Source organism: Pseudorasbora parva, chromosome 18 (genome assembly GCF_024679245.1).
Source record: "Pseudorasbora parva isolate DD20220531a chromosome 18, ASM2467924v1, whole genome shotgun sequence".
Classification (NCBI taxonomy): Eukaryota; Metazoa; Chordata; class Actinopteri; order Cypriniformes; family Gobionidae; genus Pseudorasbora; species Pseudorasbora parva.
The window spans coordinates 22,738,436-22,759,445 of record NC_090189.1 but is presented as its reverse complement, the minus strand read 5'-3'; the positions used below and the strand labels follow the sequence as shown (position 1 = coordinate 22,759,445).

At 37.5% G+C, this 21,010-nt stretch overlaps 1 protein-coding gene across 1 annotated transcript in view; it reads right to left on the bottom strand.

The window, feature by feature from the left end:
- Positions 1-3,376: 3,376 nt before the first annotated feature.
- The window catches only part of ddx10 (DEAD (Asp-Glu-Ala-Asp) box polypeptide 10), a 32,189-nt gene continuing 14,555 nt past the window's right edge, over positions 3,377-21,010 (bottom strand). The window contains exons 13-18 of the mRNA XM_067424714.1: positions 20,302-20,653; positions 18,130-18,249; positions 17,876-18,040; positions 11,209-11,265; positions 7,765-7,925; positions 3,377-3,725 (exon numbers count right to left, since the gene is read on the bottom strand). Coding sequence (XP_067280815.1) covers positions 3,521-3,725; positions 7,765-7,925; positions 11,209-11,265; positions 17,876-18,040; positions 18,130-18,249; positions 20,302-20,653 — 1,060 coding nt within the window. The 3' untranslated portion in view covers positions 3,377-3,520. The remainder of the gene's footprint in view (positions 3,726-7,764; positions 7,926-11,208; positions 11,266-17,875; positions 18,041-18,129; positions 18,250-20,301; positions 20,654-21,010) is intronic.

The following is a 21,010-nucleotide window of genomic DNA, read 5'->3' as shown; positions in this document are numbered from 1 at the left end:
TTATAACCTGTAACCTCAAACTGACTAAAGATGCTGAAGCCTCAATGGTCCTGTGCTTGTGACAAATTCTCTTCCTTCTCTAGTGGTCCTGCTAACCTATTCTGAAGTCAAGTAACAGCAGTCCCCTTTTCCTTCACAGTCAGATCACAGACCACTGGACACATGTTGAAACTACAGCTAAATTGCCTTATAGTCTTCACCTGGCAAAGGAGCCAATAAGCGATTTAACCACTTGGCAGTGACCTCATAAGACACTATAAAAAGATGTGAACCCATTCACCCTAGCAACAATATACATTCTATATAACAAATTGACATGATGAAATGATGAAAGAATTGTATAATTTGGGTAAACCATTACTTTAACAACCCTTCTTTGTTAAACAAAACAGTAGCTGCAATTTGAATTTGTATCATCATTAACATGTGCATGTACATTAAGCTGTGGGTGCACACTTCTACAGAGAAATGTCTGAAGTGCTACACACTCCTCAGTGCTGAAACAGTCATTAGAGGGGAGAAATAGCACAGAGGGAAATAGCTTTTCAGGCAGGATGAAGGCGCCTAATAAACTCACGTCTGTGATGGATGACTCTGCACCCACAAACCCAGAACACAAAGAGAATCTATGCAACCCAGTAATACACAAACACAATACATCAAGGTGCATGCCTGCCACATCCACCACAACACAACAAGTACTGCATGCCTGCAGTTGTTCGGTGAAGGTGATAAGTGATAAGAATCAAAGAAGGATAAATAAGCCATCTCTGAACTACACAGAGAGTACAAACATTAAACAAGCCCACTGTGAGAAGAGTCACTCCTATCATGTAATATACTTCCATGTGATATACTGGATATCACGACTAAAAGTTTGACAAAATTCACATTTGGGAGATCACTATATTTCTAAAAGTTTTGGGCCACCTGCCTTAACATGCACATGAATTTTAATGACAGCACAATTAATTCTTAATCCGTAGGGTTTAATATGGAGTTGTCCAACCCTTTGCAGCTATAACGGCTACAACTCTTCTGTGAAGGCTTTCCACAAGGTTTAGGAGTGTGTTTATAAGAATTTTCAACCTTTCTTCGAGAAGCACATTTGTGAGGCACTGATGTTGGACAAGAAGGCCTTGCTCGCAGTCTCCGCTCTAATTCAACCCAAAGGTGTTCTGTTGGGTTGAGGTTAGCACTCTGTGCAGGCCAGTCAAGTTCCTCCTCACCAAACTCACTCATCCATGTCTTCGTGGACCTTGCTTTGTGCACTGGTGCGCAGTCATGATGGAACAAGAAGCGGCCATCCTCAAACTGTTCCCACAATGTTGGGAGCAGAAAATTGTCCAAAATGTCTTGGTATGCTAAATAATTAAGAGTTGCTTTCACTGAAACTAAGGGGCAAAGCCCAAACCCTAAAAAACAACTCAACATCACCCCTCCACTAAACTTTACACTTGACACAATGCATCCGACACTTTGCATTGCACTTGGGGATGTAAGGTTTGGAGGCAGCTGCTCGACCATGGAAACCCATTCCATGAATCTCTCTACACACTGTTTTTGAGCTAATCTGAAGGCCACATTAAGTTTGGAGGTCTGTAGATACAGACTTTGCAGAAAGTTGGCAGAGTTGTTGTTGTTCCTAATTGCTTCCACTTTGTTATAATGCCACTAACAGTTGACCGTAGAATAATTATTAGTGAGGAAGTTTAATGAATGGACTTATTGCACAGGTGCTAGGCTGCTAACCTATCACGGTCCTATGCTTGAATTTACTGAGCAACGCATTCTTTCACAAATGTTTGTAGAAGGAGTCTGCATGCCTAGGTGCTTGCTGGTATACACCTGTGGCCAGTGTTTTGAACACCTGAATTCAGTGATTTGGAGGGGTGTCCTAATACTTTTAGCAATATAGTGGATCAACAATTTTAAATTTTACACTTCGATTTTCTGTCCAATTGAATGCTAGAATCTAAAGCACATTTATATGCTTTATAAGTATGTACAGAAAATACATTATTTCTTGATATTGTTGTATAATAAAATGTATTATAATATATTATTGCATGTAATAAATTATATAGGTATGGATTATAAAAATAAATAATGTTTGACATCCTCAATATAACTTATGATCCTATTAGCCTCATGTAAGCAAATTCAATCCATCACAGAGCAATGCACAGAGCTAACTTTAGACCCCCCCCCCCCCCCCATCCTGTTATTTTCTATCCCGCTAATAATAATTTAATTTTGCCAACAAGGGACAATTAAAGGGATAGTTCACAAAAATTTTTTGTCATTAATTCACACCAAAACTTAACACCGTGTGTACTTTCAAAACTTGTTTGTTTCTTCTGGTGAACACAAAAGAATATATTTTAAAGAATGTTAGTAGCCAGACAGTTGAGGTAACCATAGTTTTTCTTTTCTTTCTACTATGGAAGTCATGGGGGCCGTCAACTGTCTGGTTATCAACATTCTCTAAAATATCTTCTTTTTGTGTTAAACAAAAGAAAGAAACGTATACAGCTTTGGACTAACTTGATGGTGAGTAAATAATGACAAAGTTTCATTTTTGGGTTAACTATCCCTTTAATAATTGTAAGCGTGTAAACTTGATCAGATCACATTTCTGAAATTATTATTATTCTCACATTTCTTTTTTTAAAATAGAAGTTCTTGAACTATAACTCAAGTATATTGACTGAGGTACTGCACAGCAGGATTGACTCAGGACACCTATGTTAAACAGCGGCTATATAACTGTTATTATGGAAAACCAGCTGCCAAATCAGAGTGGGCGATTATATCTCCAGAGCACTTTGAGAAGCCATTAACGGATCTAAAAACAGGGTGAATAAGGTCACTGTGGTACAATGCAAGGTTATGCTGGGGCTAAATGGTGGCTGTATGTCTTGTATAAAACCAGTCCAATCTCCCTCCCGATATGAGCCAGCTAAATGCAGACAACCAGACAATTCAGAAAGATAGATTTGTTGAATAGGGGACAATAATTGCTAAACCAAAGTTCTACAAGAATCTTCCATTTCCAACAGAAATGTGGGAGATTAAATCACACATTAAGTGATGGTTCAATGTGACAGGAAGGCTATATTCAAACCAGAAATAATGAGAGCAGTTAACAGTAATAGGTTATAGATGGCACCTGGGACTTCAGTGGTTTTATCAGGATTGGCATCAGCTGCGCTGCTTTTTTTGCTTCGCTGCAAAACAGGAGTTTTTAGGTAATTTGAGAATGTCTGGCAAGATGCCACATAAGAATTCAAATCTTGAGGAGAGGATGTAAAGAAGGGAAGAGGCAGGAAAGGAAATTATAACCTGCGCGCACACACAATAAATCACAAAGATATGTGAGGCACTGAATCTTAAAGCTTCCATCACAATCAGGATACATTTTATTAGTAATGGGACATTTTTATAAATCAACGGACAATTACAATGAATCTAAAACTCTGAAGGGAAAGATGGGTACAGGGACCTGTTTTCAACGGAACTAGCTGCGACTGCCCAATAAATGCAACACAAGCTCCTCGTCTTCGGCCAGCGAGAGGCCAGTGTCCAGAGGTGTTGCTGTGGACTCCTTCCTGGGCTTCTTGCTGCCCACCTGTGTCTGCTGTACCTCGTCATCACTATCATCATCATCCTCACTGCTGTCTCTGCCGAAACTTCTCTTCCTGCCACCGTGGTCTGATGAATCGCTGCAAAGACAAAAATAAAACGGGTAACTGCACAGAAGGACAAGACAAGCTAGATATACAGGAGAGAGTGGGGAAAGATGTGCCAGCTGTGTCACTCCATTAATCTAAGAAAATGCAACCCTATATTGCCACAAACTACCTGTTTTTGTTTCATTTTAATGAACTTTCTATTTGTTTTTATCAGTAACCGAGTCATCACCTGCTTGTCATTTGAGTTCAATCACCTAGTGTATTTAAGTTCCTCCTTTATATTCAGTTGGTGTCTGGTATTGTTTGTGTAGCACAAGCTGTTATACTGCCTTCCTGCTATTGGATTACCCAAGTTTGTTTTATTAAAGAACGTTTTGTTTGAGGAAACTTGCCTGAACCTTTTTTCTATCATCTTCACCTGAATCAGATTGTGACATATACGTATGTACTGCTGCCTGTGTTTCAGAGATGCACATAAGGAAAATAAGCATTTTTAACCTAAAATTGCCAAAAAATTTAAATCATCAACATGCAATGAATTTTAAAGACATCTATGAGATGAAGGAGTTTTTCAATGTACCGGCCCATGCGGGTGACCTTAATAGCCAATGCAGAAAATTCTTAACATAATTAAACGAGTCAAGGCGAAAATGGTGCACTCATGCTCATCCAGAGCAACTAATACTATTTTAGTCAAGAGACTATGAGGTGTGAAAAGCTGTCCTCTGGTCTGATTTATAGCAAGAACCAAAAAATAATCTGTTTTGTAAAGGAAATGTTTACTTCCACTAGAGGGGCATGATTATTCATTAAAAGATCTTGATTCAGAAGAACCTCATGTGATCTTATTACTAAATGACAATGATTCGCCTATGTCTATTAAACCTTCGACAAAATCACACACCAGACCAGAACATTCAAATCTGACCCAGGAAGAGCAGTTATCATATATAGGTATAAAACAGCTTTACAAACAGTATATTCAACCACACAGTAGACCTACAATTATTTCTGTGTTACAAATATTCATGTTATCAAATCCCCGTTTGAAAGGTACTTCAGATAACAATTGTATTGATTACCTTGTTATGCAACCAGGTGGCGACAAGTGACTGTTAAAAATGTATGTCACTGAATCATTCTTTCAAGAAATTTGTTCAAAAAAGCGGATTCATCCAGTAATGAGCTTTAAAGTATTAATGAGAGAGTCATTGAACCATTGGTTTGTTTATATATATATATATATATATATATATATATATATATATATATATATATATATATATATATATATATATATATATAATATAAAAATTACATTTTTAAATAGACATTTTAAATAGATGAAAGCATGTCTGTGCCTTCCTAAACTCTTTGCAATAGCTAACAAGATTCCATATGTGTAATGAGATTTAGTCACTTCCATGGCATTGGCCATAGGTCTATAAAATCAAGCACCTAGGCACCATTCACCATACACTAAGCACCATTCGCGAAATTTCCTTACTACTAAATATTCCACAGTCAACTGTTGGTGGTATTATAAAAAAGTAGAAGCAACTGGGAAAAACAGCAACTCAGCCACAAAGTGGTAGGCTACGTGAAATGCCAACTTTCGGATTAAGAATACGGTGTCATTAAAGATCATGTGCATGCAAAGGCAGATGCCTCAAAACTATTTGCAATATATTATATGTAGACAGGATGGATCAGCACATTTACATATTTTTGCCCAAGTTAGGATCTAGAAGGGATCTTATCTATAGTTTTCTGTACAGCTCTTCCACATAATAAAACCACGAAGAAAACAGGAAGGACGAAAGGTAAGCACATTGTTTAATTAAGTTAGAAGGTCTTAAATGGTTTTAACTTAATTAAACGAGTTAAGACTTGAATTGTGCACTCATGTACATTCAGGACAACCAACCAATATCATTAAAACCCTGTCAGAGACTGTGCAGAGACCACCTGTAGGTGGGAAAATCTATGCTCTGGGTCTATAGCAGTCAGGGCTGTAGCTAGCACACATCATTAAGCTGTTAAGGGCTTCTGGTAATACAGAGTTTTAAATCACTGACTATGTCTGGAATGACTCAGGATTAGGGATGTGCAAAACTATGTCTTCATGATCGAATATCTAAATAAAGCACGTCCTCTAGTAAAAAATAAAATACCGGTAGTACTTTTTTTTAATACTTCAATATTTAAGCTCTATTAATAATTATGTAAACTCATAATTCATCAACAGAACAAGCAATCGTTAATCTCTTTCCAGTTCAACAATGGGCACTTCATACAGCATTATCCTGCACCTGTTCAGAAAGACAAATGATCCAGTTTATATTGTTTACTTGGACGTCTCCAGTGTAGACCGCTTCAAACAATGGTGCATCATATAAAAAATGTGCCTGGTGAAGATACGTTGGATGAGTTTATTATAAGCGTGACCATCGTGTTTGACCTAGACAGTGTAAGGTCTCATCATGACACATAGCAACAAAGCTAAAAGTATTCTTAATATGACGGACTGTTTATTTTAAGTAGCCTTTATTAATACAAATTTTATTTTGGGTGAACTACCACTTTAGAAACACGGTATATCAGTTTAATTTAAATTATTCACGCAGCCCTAATTGTTGGATCCCCTACTGTGATTGGTTAACTGCTGTAGGATCAGTGATACAGCCAGTTAAACTATAACTGAGAAGAGAGTCGTAGATTATTAATTAACAAACCCTGATTCTTTTCACAAGAATCTTCATAAACTGACCAATCATTCATTTAATTTCATTGTAACTCAGCATTCATTGTGAATTCACTCTCTCTTTAAGAAATATTCCCAAAGACTCATACAGCATCTTGTTATTCTGGACACAAAGTGTTGGCAGGGGCAGAGGTGAGGCAGGGCCAATAAGATCCCATTAGATTTATGGGAGGGGGGTATCTGTCAAGACAGCAAAGCAGGAAGACAGGTACCGCAACAGGAAAGAGCTCAGGGTTAGTGATGCCTCTGGCTCCAGTCCCGAACACCAGCCTTCGATATGACGGAAGAGATAGTGTGTGAGTGAGCCAAAGGAAGAGGAAGAAAGTGAGATTTATCAGATTTACAGCGCCGGAGCCTCTCTTGCATTCGGTAAGTGTAGCCATGCAGTAAACACCCCGCACTAAGTCATTAATCAGAGCCGCTGCTGCTGTCTATGCCGTATCACCTGCACCGCTTCACCGAAAGTGTTTGTGTGTGTCGGAGAGCGTCCTAATGTGTGTACATGAATGAATGACAGAAAAACAGAGACATAAATGTGCAGGCCGACAGATGGAAAGATCGACAGCAAAGGAGAAGAGGACGTGATCAGGTTTTACCAGAAAGACAAAAAGTGAGCATTAGAAACAGGGTGAGAGTGCCAAAAAAAAACCAAAAAAACATAACATCTGGTCCTAACTCTCACTTTAAATGTGGATGTAATTATTCATTTTATAGATTATCTACGGCCAACTAAAGGATCTGTGCTTAATGCCACCAAGGGGAAAATGAATCATCATGAATCATTTTACCCTTTAGAGGGATTTCTCCTCTGAGAGGCAATTCTGCAGCAGACCTCAGTACAAAAAGAACACCAGATCAGCATGCCGGAGCCTAATCGAACGCTACAAACTCAATACAAGCAGAGAGAGCTGAGAAAGCCGAGGCGGTAATTAAGTATCAGAAGAATCAATTCCTCATTTCGGAATAATTACGGCCTCATGATGTGGTGTCGGACTGATTGGCTTGATTTACCGTTGTAATGGTTTTTCCACTAACACAAAGCACTGCATATTTCTGCAAATGCAATGATGATGGAAAATATGATATTTGGTTCAACTCTGAAATATAGGGATTCAATTTGAAGCTGTTCACAATTAGAAACGTCATATTTTAGATGATCAATATCAGTTAGGGAATGTCCTTTGCCTTTCCCCAAAAAAACTCAAATCGGCTCTCATGGAGATGAATTTCAGAGCTTTACAATGCAGCATGACCTTTGAAAATGATAAAAGTCATTCATGTTGTTCACAAAAGCTTCATTCTTACCCATTTTCTTCAGAGGACTCAGTGCACACTTTGTCTGGGTCAGGAAGGGTGCTGGGGTCAAATTCTTCATCAGCACCTGACAGATACGCTACCACCTCCTCATCCTCACCATCGGCGCCATCCTCATCATCATCGTCAGCAGCAGCTGCTTTGTTTTTCTCCTTAGTGACAAGGAACAAGGAATACATAAATTTAATTTATATTTTCAATTTTCAGATTTATATTTTTATTTACATTGCATTTATACTTATTGCTAAAAGACATACACTATACATACATATAAAAATCAAGCACCTAGGCATGCAGACTGCTTCTACAAACATTTATGAAAGAATGGGTCACTCTCAGGAGCTCAGTAAATTCAAGTGCGGTACCGTGATATGCTGTCATCTGCTAAGTCCATTTGTGAAATGTCCTCACTACTAAACATTCCACGGTCAACTGTTGGTGGTATTTTAACAAAGTGGAAGCAATTAGGAACAACAGCAACTCTGCCACGAAGTGGTTGGCTACGTAAAAGGCCACACCTTACATCACGGAGTGCAATGCAAAGTGTCAGATGCAGTGGTGTAAAGCACGCCACCACTGGACTCTAAAGCAGTGGAGATGTGTTCTCTGGAGTGACAAATCACACTTCTCTGTCTGACGAATCGGTGGAGTCTGGGTTTGGTTGATAGCAGTAGAACGGTACTTGCCTGACTGCATTGTGCCAAGTGTAAAGTGGTGGAGGGGGGGATTATGAGTGGGGTTGCTTTTCAGGGTTGCCATGGCCCCTTAAGTTCCAGTGAAAGGAACTCTTAATGCTTCAGCATACCAATACATTTTGGACAATTTAATGCTCCCAACTTAGTGGGAACAGTTTGGGGATGGCCCCTTTCTGTTCCAACATGCACTTATGCACATGCATTTTTGCACTTATTTTTGGAGAGTACCCGAGTCCAGCTGAGCAACTGCCTTTAAGATATGCTAATAGACGATCTCTTCAGGTATTCTAGATCTTCTTGAGGCCATAGACTGTACTTCCCATCCTCTTCAAGGAACACCACTCCCTAAATAGGTCCACTTTTTGAGCAATTAGAAACAAATAATGTAAATTTTCTCCAGTGGTAACAGTGAAGGAATCAAACTCGTCTCGGTTCTTTCAAATTTCCAGGAAGCTAACAAATCTGACCCTGTGCTGGGAACAAACAGGTTTATTTCCCTACTGGTCTGCTCCACCTTCAGACTGACTTCTTGTGCCCTCAGGCAAGCTTCTTAATCCTGGTATGATGTGTCTGACCCAGCGTTCTGAGACCTTTTCTTCTTTGGTTTAAGAAAGACAGAATACCTGTGGCCGGACTGACATTTCTTCCTTCTTTCTTTCACAAAACCCCCCCCCATAAATCTACATCCACACTGTGTAAATATACACAGTATTACATACATCTAAACAGGCCACTTAGATTGGTAGAAAGAAACCATAATTTATTTTAGATAAAGCAACAAAATGAAACATACAAATTGAATGTGGTTGGTCATTTTAAACGTCAGTTAGACAATGTCTTCCTGTCTAAATTGGGTGGCATTTGGACTGAAAAATGTACAGTGTAGACCAACCTTTTGCTGTAAAAAGATTTGGTTCCAGGGGACTGTGTATATGTGTGCTTGGACCTGATAAGGGGTCTGTTCAGGTACAGGATACTCTGCATTCAGCGGAGCTTCTGCTTGTGCTGTAATCTAATCATGCTTTGTAAGACCCATTTGAATTCTGCTGACAGACCTGCGCTTTGAACAGACGCGTCGATGTGCACTGAATAACGCCAGAGTATGAGAATAGCCAAATACGGTTGTTAGTATAAAACTCACTTGAATGAAGCAAAAACTTCAAACAAAACTAGAGCAGACAATAAAATAAAATACATACAAATTTACAATAAATAGTATACTACCATTCAAATGTCTGGGGTAAAAATAAAAATAAATTAATACTTTTATTCAGTAAGGATGCAAATGACCAAAAGTAAAAGCAAATATATTTATAATGCTACAAAACATTTCCATTTCAATTAAATGTTGTTCCTTTGAATGTCATATTCAAAGAATCCAGAACTGTTTTTTTTTGTTTTTTCCAGCAAAACTCTTTATATGTATAATAATAAGAAACGTTACTATCTGAAGGATCACGTGACACTGAAGATGGGAGCAATAATGCTGAAAAATCAAATAAATATTTAAAATATATTAAAATGGAACATTTATTTAAAATAGTAATATTAGTTCACACTATTACAGATCTTCTATTTTGATTAAATAAATGCAGCCTTGCGAAGCATTAAAAAAAATAAAAATGTAAAAATTAAATTTAGATTTTTTTTCTACATTAATTTTACAAAAATGTAATTCTAAATTATAAAAAATAAGAGGGATTTCTTGGATGCTGATTAGATAGATGGTGTCAACAACAATCAATTTAAAATCAATATTTACTGGTAAATATCTCATAAGTCTGCCAACAAACTAAAAAAATAAGCTGACATTGGTAACATAACTGTTATTTACCAATATACTGTGTATCTCTAAAATAAATATGATATTCAATACATTTCCATGGTGCTTTAAAAAAATTATTTAAAATGTGCTGAAGAAAATTTTCTGAAGAAAATAGACATATATATATATATATATATATATATATATATATATATATATATATATATATATATATATATATATATATATATAGTAAAGGTAAAACTGAGCATGTTGAAGAGAAGATTTCAAACAGATGGTGTGATATTAATGAAAATCTCTGTGATGACTGCCACCGACTGAACAACAAGACTGTCTGTCTATCTATAAGGGTCTATCTAAGGTCTATCTATTTCCTCAAATGTCTAAAGAGGAGAAAACCAAAAGAAGTGAAACTGACAGGAAATGAAGCAGCACAGCTATCCGTTACAGCACATGCTGTCAAAAGGGTGATTCAATAGCGCTCTAAATTAATCTGGACTAATCGTAACGATGGACAGATCGACCACCAGTCGGGCTGTTAAATCGAAGGAATGAATGAATGCTAAAAGAGCGCCGAGATTCATTGTTAGGGAGGTGATGAATAGTCTCGCATTCTTGGACAGTCCTCTGCATTGATCAGATGACAAACGAGAGGAGAGAAGCAGCTGCATTTCCATATGGATGCGCAGAGCTCAATCCCCCAGTGAGGACAGGCAGAGAGAGATGGGACACATGACAGCTGCCAGCCAGACTATGAATTATGGGCTATCTGCGGGAGGGAAAGGCCAGAGACTGAGGGGCATCTCTCCCCTCTGACAGGAATTCCTCATTTCAAATCAGAATCAGAAACCATTTTACGAGCATTTGAAATCATCAACATTGCTTAACTCACATACATAACCAGCACTCATCATTAATATCTTTTGAGATAACTTTGATCTTCGGTTGACATACCTCTTTATGGTGTTTGTTTGCTTCCCTCCGAGCTGCTTTCTCCTTCAGTCTCTTCTCCTGTTCAAAATAAGAGAAAAAAAGAAACAGACTTAATAAAAAGCTGCACCATACTCAAATTTGGTCACGGCACAATCTCATAAACATGCCAGGGGTTGAAATGATTGCACAGACAGACTCAGGAAAAAAAAATACAATTTAACTTTAGTGCTCTGCATTTCTTTAGGAGAGAGAATGATGAGTACTTGATGTTTGTCTTGTGTCACTTTCTAATATGAAGGGCGACTGGATTGCCAGGCACAACTATACACATTACCAGTGACTCACGGATGTCTGGGAGACGGGAAATATTAAGAGGTTGAGGGTTGAATGGAAATCAGAGAGCTGAGAGTGTAATAAAACCAATGTCAAGTGGATTTCATTGGATTTTCATTACGTTCGAAATGTCAAATGATGCTAAATGTGGAAACATATCCATCGGTTCACTTTGAAACATCATTGAACAAAAATCAGTGCCACAGCATCAAAGTCAGATACAGCGATAGTTTGCCATCAAATGTTTTAATATTATAATTTTAAAATAAAAAATTACTTACGGAAAACTATATGGAAAGCATCAGCTTTCGTTTCTTCTCTGGCAGCCACAAGGACACGCTGAATGTGGTGAGTGCATGTTAGAAATCATTGTGCTCTGTACACTTTTCGTTTTCAAACCAAATATAGGTCTTTAGCCAACAAAGTTTAAATCCAGTCTGGCTAGCGCACTATCCAAAATATTTATGCATACAGTCAGTAGGTGTAGAGTTTTATGGCTGTTCGAAACTAATTTGACCACATAAGTGTTTACACTATGAAAGCAATCCAGTCGAATGCATTTTGGACCGGACTGCTTAAGTAGTCAAGCTCAAACGGTTTTCGACCCTGTTTACACCTGTAATTTGCGTAGTCCCCTTGTGATCCGATTGACCAAAATCCAAAACACCAGGTGTAAATAGGACACCATGGTACTGGAAATTTGCAAAAAAAGAAAAAGAACAACAAAAAAAACCTTGAGAAGGTCTAAGGACTACGCCTACCCCTAAAGTTAGACGTCCCTTAGAGTTGTTGACACGTCATATATGCAGCAAAACCCATCAGTGGTTTTAAAGGAACAGGGAAAAGTCTAAGCAAAAGTCTCTGCATCTCACATGCCTCAATTACAAATGCCATTCTGCTGGAGTAATAAAGACTTCATAAGAGAATACAAAAAATAAACGCACCAGCGAACCCAGCGTGTCTGATTAATGAGCATGTGCACGTATCTGATGGATTACTGGGTAGCTGCCTCTCAAACTCTGACAACACAAAATCTAAATGGATTAGGATGGTTAGGCTTTTCACAGACACGACAAAGTCTTCTGCCTTGTATCTTTCAGAGAAAAAAGAAGAAAAAAAAGAGGGTTTTATTGTATGCCAGTCTGCACGTCAGCACTTGACAGTACTGGCAGGAGAAATTGCCAGGAGAGACTGGCATGGTTTTATTTTAGTTTTTGCTTGGCTGAGAAGTTAAAAGACATAAAACGCACTATCCTGGGTTTACATGGACATTAACATCTCTGTTTACAAAAAAAATGTTTGAAGGTGAAAATAGTGCCTATTAAAACAAAATACCTATTACATATTGATAGCGGCTCCCTGATGGCCACAAATTAATTAGGCTACCCAACTATCCACCTTATTTTTCAACGCAGAAGAAAGCTATTTTCTGTATGTGCAAGACCTCCAAATGATTAGCAGTTATAAGGAAATAATGAGCAGAAAAACAAAGTGCTATAAATGGCAAAACTATTTGCGCTACAAACCAGTGTGTTCAAAATTACGAAAATACATTATTATAATAATAGGGTAAGAAATACCAGTTTGCAATATCAAGCAGCATAACAAGCTTTTTTGGACAGCTAAAAATAACTGGAATCGGATGACACCGGATACCAGACACATTCAATTTACAAATGCGCCCACTCTTAGCTGAAATATAAGGTGGATATAATTGCGAGAGAACACAAATGACCTAAACTATTAATTTTTTTCTTCACCATGTTCCTTTAAGCTCTTTAAAATAAAATAATGGTAACACATTAGTCCACTTTAGACATTGTAGTAACTAAAAGTAACTACATGTCAACTACCAACCACTATCAGACTGTCTGCCTAACATCTGCCAACAGTTAATTTTGATGCCCCTCCAACATCAACTTTGCCAGTAGACTTCTACTAACCTTCTAATTAACAGTCTACTAAAACTTTGCTTCCTTGATATTATATTACTCAAAGTCTATTACCCTGCCTTATTGTTTATTGTAGATACCTTGCACATATTTAGCCATTGCACTGAATAATGCATTGTGTACAATGTTGTTATTTTTGTTTATAAGAAATGCCTTATACTGCATTGGCATAGATGTACGTTTAGTTATGTATGTGTGTGTTTCTACCCATAAGAAGGAGGAGCAGAATTGTGTGCGTTTGTGTGTGTGTGATGAAGGACACAAAGAATTGTGTTTCTACTCATTGAACCTTAAAAGGAAATTAAGGTTCAGACATGAAGAGGCGTCCAGCTTGCACCTGTGAGGCCTTGAGAAGGATAATGGAAACTTTGGGAAAGTTACAACATGCGTCAAATCATAAAGATTAGAACCTAACTTCGGTGGGAAACAACAAAAGTATAAAAGACGCCTAAAAGCTCAGGACAAGAAGCTAAAAGCTGACTACACCTTTGACGCAACCTTTGATTATTGTATTTTACACTTTAATAATGACGTTTTATTTGCTTCTAGATGTATGTTTACAGGAAGGTTACAAATTAAAAGAAATTTAATTGATTATAAAAACTGTCTACTGAGGCTTGATTTATAGCATTTTAAGAATTTTAACAAAAACATAAGTCTTCTAACCAACATTGTAAGTAATTTAAAATGCTTATAATTCGGGCCAGACTCGACTTACTTTACCTAACCTGAGAAAAAATAATAATAAGGTTAAAGGGGTTGAGATCAAAGTACACAGCGCAAAACAATATGTAGTTGCAAATTAAAGGTGCAATAGGTGATCTGGGAAAATGTTAACTTTAGCCTGCAAGCATTAAAAGCATACAATCCCACCCTCCCTGCAAAACACAGATCAGGAGCGAGACGACTAGAGACAACATTATTGGGTTACATCATGTGTGCATTCACCAGTGAGAAAACTTTGCAGTATAATGAGTAACAGCACTACAAGAACAAACGTAAACAACTGTTTGCCTGCCATTCTCGCTCTGTCTGCACAGCGTATGTGAACGTGCTAGAGCTGGGCGATATGACTGAAAACTATCACAATCAAAGTGTTTCATATCGTCCGATAACGATAATAATCTATAGTTTTAATGACATATTTAAAATGAGGACCAGGAGAAAAATATATTACATTTAGGCATTTTTATTTTAAACTTAACCTTACTCTGGTTATAATTGCCTCAGTTATAAAGGCAGAAATGTGAACAAAACCACGTAAAACACTCAAATAATTAAAAATCTAAAATAACAATGAACACTTAATTATCTCTTAACATTAAGGTGCATTGCGCTTCCTTTATTTCTTTGTACAGTTTAGATGCTTTAAGACACTGATGTAGCGTACCCTACCTCTCCATGGCTGAAACTGAAATCGCCTCCATAACCTCAAATAGAGCACTATTTGAAGTATTTGAAGGGACAGTCATTTGTTGTGGCGTCCAAAACTATAGTGGACATTACTGAGTGCACTCATTTAACACCCCACTGCAATAACGGGTCTAGTACAACTGATGTACACTCAACAGCTGTCCGACTTCTCTCACTTGTTTTCATTTACTCCTTTAAGTGAACTATATTTAGTGTACGAACATAGGGAATAGTGAATGAGGGTTTAGGGGAGATTTCAGATCAGCCCATATCATTTCAAAGAATAGCACAACAGTGAGCGAGCACGTCGTCGAGTATAAACTCCTCCCCAAACAGACAAGGTGCATGCACTGTCAGCAGAGCCAAAAGAAAGTATAAACGAGGCTTAAGGTGGTTATATAAGTTTGTGGTATTACCAGTCTTGGTTGGGACGGTGGTCTTGCAATATTTGCAGACAACATTGGTCTAATACGGTCAGACTTATAAAATCCATAAAATGCAATACTGGCGAGCTGAATTGTTTTATAAACAATTTCCTTGCTCGCTGCAGGACTCATTTTTCACATATCTCTCTATGACAGTTCTGTTACTGAAGAATCCAACATGAATCTTGGTGAAACCAAACTAGATACAGTTACATGATTGCCTGTTAGCGTGTCACTCCCTATGTTGCTTGGTTACCAGAGAGAGAGTGCCTTTTTTTCATGCAACCTAACTTGCTCTTTTCATCGAAGCAAAAATAAATAAATTATCAAACGTTTTATCGAACGCATTTTTTATTGATATCGATTACATGTCTATCGCAATACATATTATCGTAGATAGCCCTAGAAAGTGCTGATGACGTATGATGTCGGCGTGAACAGGCTGCGCAGTGTTTACAAACAAATGTTGACTGACAGGGAACACATGCTATAATTTAATTTCGACCCAATGCAATGATTGAACGAACATTTTACTGTCATACGGTCTAAATGTATTTTTTACGGTCTAAATGTATTTTTATAAATATGTATCGGCTGTGAAAGACAGCCGATACATATTTATAAAAATATATTTAGACCGCTTAACATAACATAAAAAAAAATTCTGTAGAGAATCACCTATTGCACCTTTAATAAGAGTTGGTTGGTATGTAGTTGCAAAGATTCTTATAGTTAGTAGACGTTCTAAAGAGGACTACTTAAAAATAAAGTGTAACCAAAATATTTACTTGAAGTACCGGTACCCCCTTTTTAATTGAGATTTTAATATTTGGGTAATTTAGGTTAATAGTTTCATAACATGCAGGTGAACAAATGAAATATTTCATCTTTTTAAGTAAGTGTTTAAATTTTTTATTTTTTTATTAATAAAATATTTACTTAAAGGTCCACTGAAGTGCCTTGAAACGCGCCGCATTATTCAATGTGTTTGTCTTGTGTCTTGAACGTAATTTCCCCTGAAACGGCTTCAGCTGTTAGCAGCTCCCCCCCTTTTTTGAAACAGCCAATAGCGTTTTGTTAATATACAGTTTGACTAGAGCGCAAGAGCGGACTTTCTCTGTTTGGTAAAGCCAGTTTCCTCTAACACTGTTTACCATCATAATCTCGAAATGAAATGCAGCATTCTGTAAAGAAATTAAAATGGGTCGATATGTTTGTTGTCTGCGCGGACTCGCGCATATGATCCGCGCTGCGCTCTCGTGTCTGTAGTCTAAATTTAGACCAGAGCCGTTGGGGTGTGTGCGCTGCTGCGTTGCATGAAACTAACGTGAAAACAGACTTTATTCGCCTCAAATGAAAGCATATTTACACTGAATCGTTTCCTATCACATATATAGTGTGCTATTTGCCTTTCACCATGTAGAAATTAGTAAATGTATGTGGACTGGCCGATTTCAGCTTCAGCAGTGTAGGGGGCGGGCTTTAGATTCTAGAGCGCATTCTGATTGGACAGAAGATTTGACGAGAAAGTGAAGTCTGCGAAGATGTCACCAAAATCTGAGATTCGTTTTAGCGGAAGTGGGAGACTGTAAATTTTGAATGCTTATCTCCTAAATGCAAATTTTGTCATAGTTTTGGAACATACCAGCTTATTCATAACTTTAAGGCTAAAACAGTCATACTAAAAAAACTTACATTTTGATTTCAGTGGACCTTTAAGATTAATTACTCAATATATATTTAATCATTTTAGAAAGCATAGAATTAAAACAATGATTTGAATTTTGTATGATTTAATTAATTATTAGTTTTTATTTCATTATTTTAGGAAACCCTAGATAGTGGTAAGCACACAAATGGACCCATGCTGTTCATGTTAGTGCTGAATGTTAGTTGAAATCTTCCACCCTTCAATTCCAGTCCTCTCTCCACTATCGTTATAAATAAAGGAGGAAAACAGCAACACAAAAAATTACTTTAGGCTTTAACTGTAATGGAGAAAGGCCACCAAAACAGTCCTCATATGTATCTAGTTCTAGAAATAGATCCCATTATTTCTGTGCTCTCACTGAGCTACACACTCCCAGTGATCGATTTAAAAAAACAAAATAAAAAAAACTCCACTGAAACCTGCATCAGACATAAACTAGGGATGTACTTCACCATACTTGACTCTTAACAAGAAAACACTCTCCACTGGAATATGTGCAATGGTGTAATTTTTCCAGAGAGCAATCCTTTAAAAGCTTGTCCAATACTCAGAACTACAGTAATAAGTCAGAGGCCCAATCTCAAGCGCTGATGCCTGGAGCTTGAAGCCCCTGCCTGCACAGGCATCACAGTTATTTTCGATCTGCCTGAACCTGCGAGAGCACCAGCCACAGGGCCAAAGTGACTTTTCGATTCCTCATTGCCCTCAGCTCTTTCAATATACCTTTAATCTGAACACCTGGAGCTGATCACAATGAATCAAAGGCTTCTCTGAATCATTTTATTTAAGGTGGAGCCACATGGACTTGGCGTGAACCAGGAGGATGGTAAACATGATGGTAAATTTGATCTCACCCTGTGTTTCTCCTGGATTTTACGGCGGTACTCGATCTTGTCAAACTCCTGGTCTTCTTTGCGGAGTCGCTGTTTGGCTGCTTCCAAGTTGATGCCAGACACCTCTTCGTCCTCATCTCCATCTGGTACCATGGTCCTCTGTAGCGGAGGCCACTGCTGCACCTCCTGCAAACATATAGAAAACATAATTTACACTGCTTTTCATAATGACTATCATGTCATGTTGATGACTACTATCATTTGATAATACAAACCTCTCCATCCTCAGTGAAGATCTTCTTAGTGTTGACCTTTAGGTTTCTTTTATATACTTTCTTTGCATCTTTGAATTTGGACTCCTTTTTTGTCTTGTTCTTGGTGTTATCATCTGTGCCCTGAAGAAAGAAAAAACATGTTTTACATAACCCGATGTAATCATACAAATCTTTTTAAACTTCCTGGTGCAAAGATTAAACCTACTGAAAATGAAAATTCATAAAGGAGCTCGGAAAGCAGTTCATTCGATCCCTTCATTCAACCAGGACATTGACACCCTACACCACTCCACACTATTACTTTCTCCTTTGCAGTCATTAACGTTGAGTGCTGATGAGATGTGAAAAGGTTCAGATCTTGAAGAAAACCACTTTCCACTTAAATCCTCTCCAAACTCGAAAAAAGGTACTCGCTCATCTGCACTTCAACAGTCGCGTGTCACTTGAACCATAGCAGCTTTTAAACTGATCACATCACATTTTGAAAGACTAAATATCCAAGTGTATAGCTTAAGAAATGTTTTATATGATAATTCAAAGACATTTGATTGTTGTGACAGATGAGTAAATTATTGAATAGATCGATCATGTAAAGTGACCTTAGAACTGTGCATTTTGTTTTAGGTCCAATTTTATATGAAATATGCAGTCTAGTTGTTGCATGTTTTAATTAAATTGTTTAGGGCATGATAAAATATTTGTGTGTGTATGTGTAATATTATATCTAATGTAATATCTATAATATGGTTTGTTGAAGATACCAACGTGTAAAATAGACAGAGTTAGGTTAATGTATGTTTAGGTCGATGCATTCAGGCAATACATTCCCAAAACATTACAACAAGTGCTATGATCAAAAAGCGTGGACATAACAGCCACTTGTATGATAGTGCCTTCTGCTCGAATATAACTCAGTCATATACGGCGTCATCACCTGGGTGTTGATAGCGAGTAAGCGCAGGTGAGATATTTTTATTCTGGTGTGTCACCATTGCGCTGTGCATTGGGTCTAAGCCTATTTATTTCCACCCCCAATGTAATACCACAATCAGTATTTTAATCAACAGTAGATTTTTAATTTTGTTAACCTTTTACCATATGTCTGGGATTATCACAATAATATCGCGAGTTCAATATCATAACATGTATTGAATAGTGACATGAGAGTATCGATACACCCCTAGTAACAATGTAAAATTATTTATTGTTATATTAATATTTAATAATTCACCATTTAAAAAAATACCTTTTAGTACTAAATTAACACAATTGACTGCCCTTATTTTGGCAAAGTAGCAATATGGAGATTTTTAAAAGAAATAATTATTAAAAAAATAAAATAAATGACTGACTGACTGTACTACATTATTTCACTGTGAAGCCTCAAGACAAATTAGGCAGGTTTGACATGACTCACAGGTTCGCGTCTCTCATAAACTTGCCAGGTCTGCACAGGAGTCATGCTAACTGTCTCGGAGGCATATTGAGAGAAGTGTTATATAATTTAGCATGTCCTGATATCTACAGGCCCACTGAAACAATATGCTTTGAACGCAAAAATGCACAGAATTTCAATGAAAGACCTTCTAAATCACAGTGCAATGGGCCACAATAGTTACTCAACAACCACAGTACCTTAGGAGACATTCTTCCTACAGTTACAAAAATAAGCTACAATAAACTCCTTAGAACATACAGGTTTAGAGCTGAAGTGTGTAATTTATTGATTTGATATTCTCTATTAAAGTCCTGCGTCATGCTATAATAGAGGGGTGGTGAACTCCGGTCCTGGGGAGCCACAGACTTGCACAGTTTTGCTTCAACTATAAACAAACACACCAAGCTACAGGCAGGTGAGTTTTATCAGAGTTGGAGCTGAACTCTGCAGGACTGAGGCTCTCCAGGACTGGAGATCACCACCCCTGCTATAATATACATGGAAAATGATGCATAAAGGAAAGTCCTGTTATAGTAGTGTTTTTAGATTTTTCTGAAAGGAAAAAATAGAATATTACTCTATTGCATGGCCAAAAGATTGTGTCCATTTCCTTCTAATTAATAGTTTTAAATATTAATCTATTATCAAAATTATTACTAACAGGTGCATAAAATCAAGCACACAGTCATGTAATTTATATTAAAACATATGTGCACTATGTTATGTTTATTTACCTCATTGTCTTCACTTTCTTCATTGATATTGAACACATCTTTACGCTTGACAGTCAGCAGATTATTCAGGTCATCATCATCCTCTTCTTCATTAAAGCCACATAGCAGAGCTGAAGGCTTTAATGTCTCCTCCTCTTCATCATCATCATCATCATCATCATCATCATCATCCTCTTCTTCCTCAGACTGGGAAGACTCAGGTTGCTGTCCTTCAAATTTTGCTTTAAAACTCTGCAGCTCATCTTCAGACTCGTGTCCTGCAGCACCGCTGTCGTCCTGCGCCGCTCCGCTCTTTTGCTGTTGGGCCTTACTGAGAAACCGGACCCGTGGTGCCACCGCCAAACCCAGTGACCTGATGAGATCACACAAAAATGAACTTGAACGATCAAATGTCTGTCTTCCTGGTTCTTTTATTTTAGATCTTTTTTCCACTTTTTATAAATAGAGATAGTTTTGGCCAAAACAACAATACAAAGTTTGTGATCTTGTTTCACATATAAAATAATCTATATTATTATTAATTTATTTTTTAATTACATGCAGTAAAACAAATTATCATAAACAAACATTACTGCTGCATGCACGCACGCACGCACAGTCCTTCTCCAAAATCTTCCTCAGGGTCTGGTCACCTCTTCTCGTTGTGCAGCATTTTTTGCCACACTTTTTCCTTCCCACAGACTTCCCACTGAGGTGCCTTGATACAGCA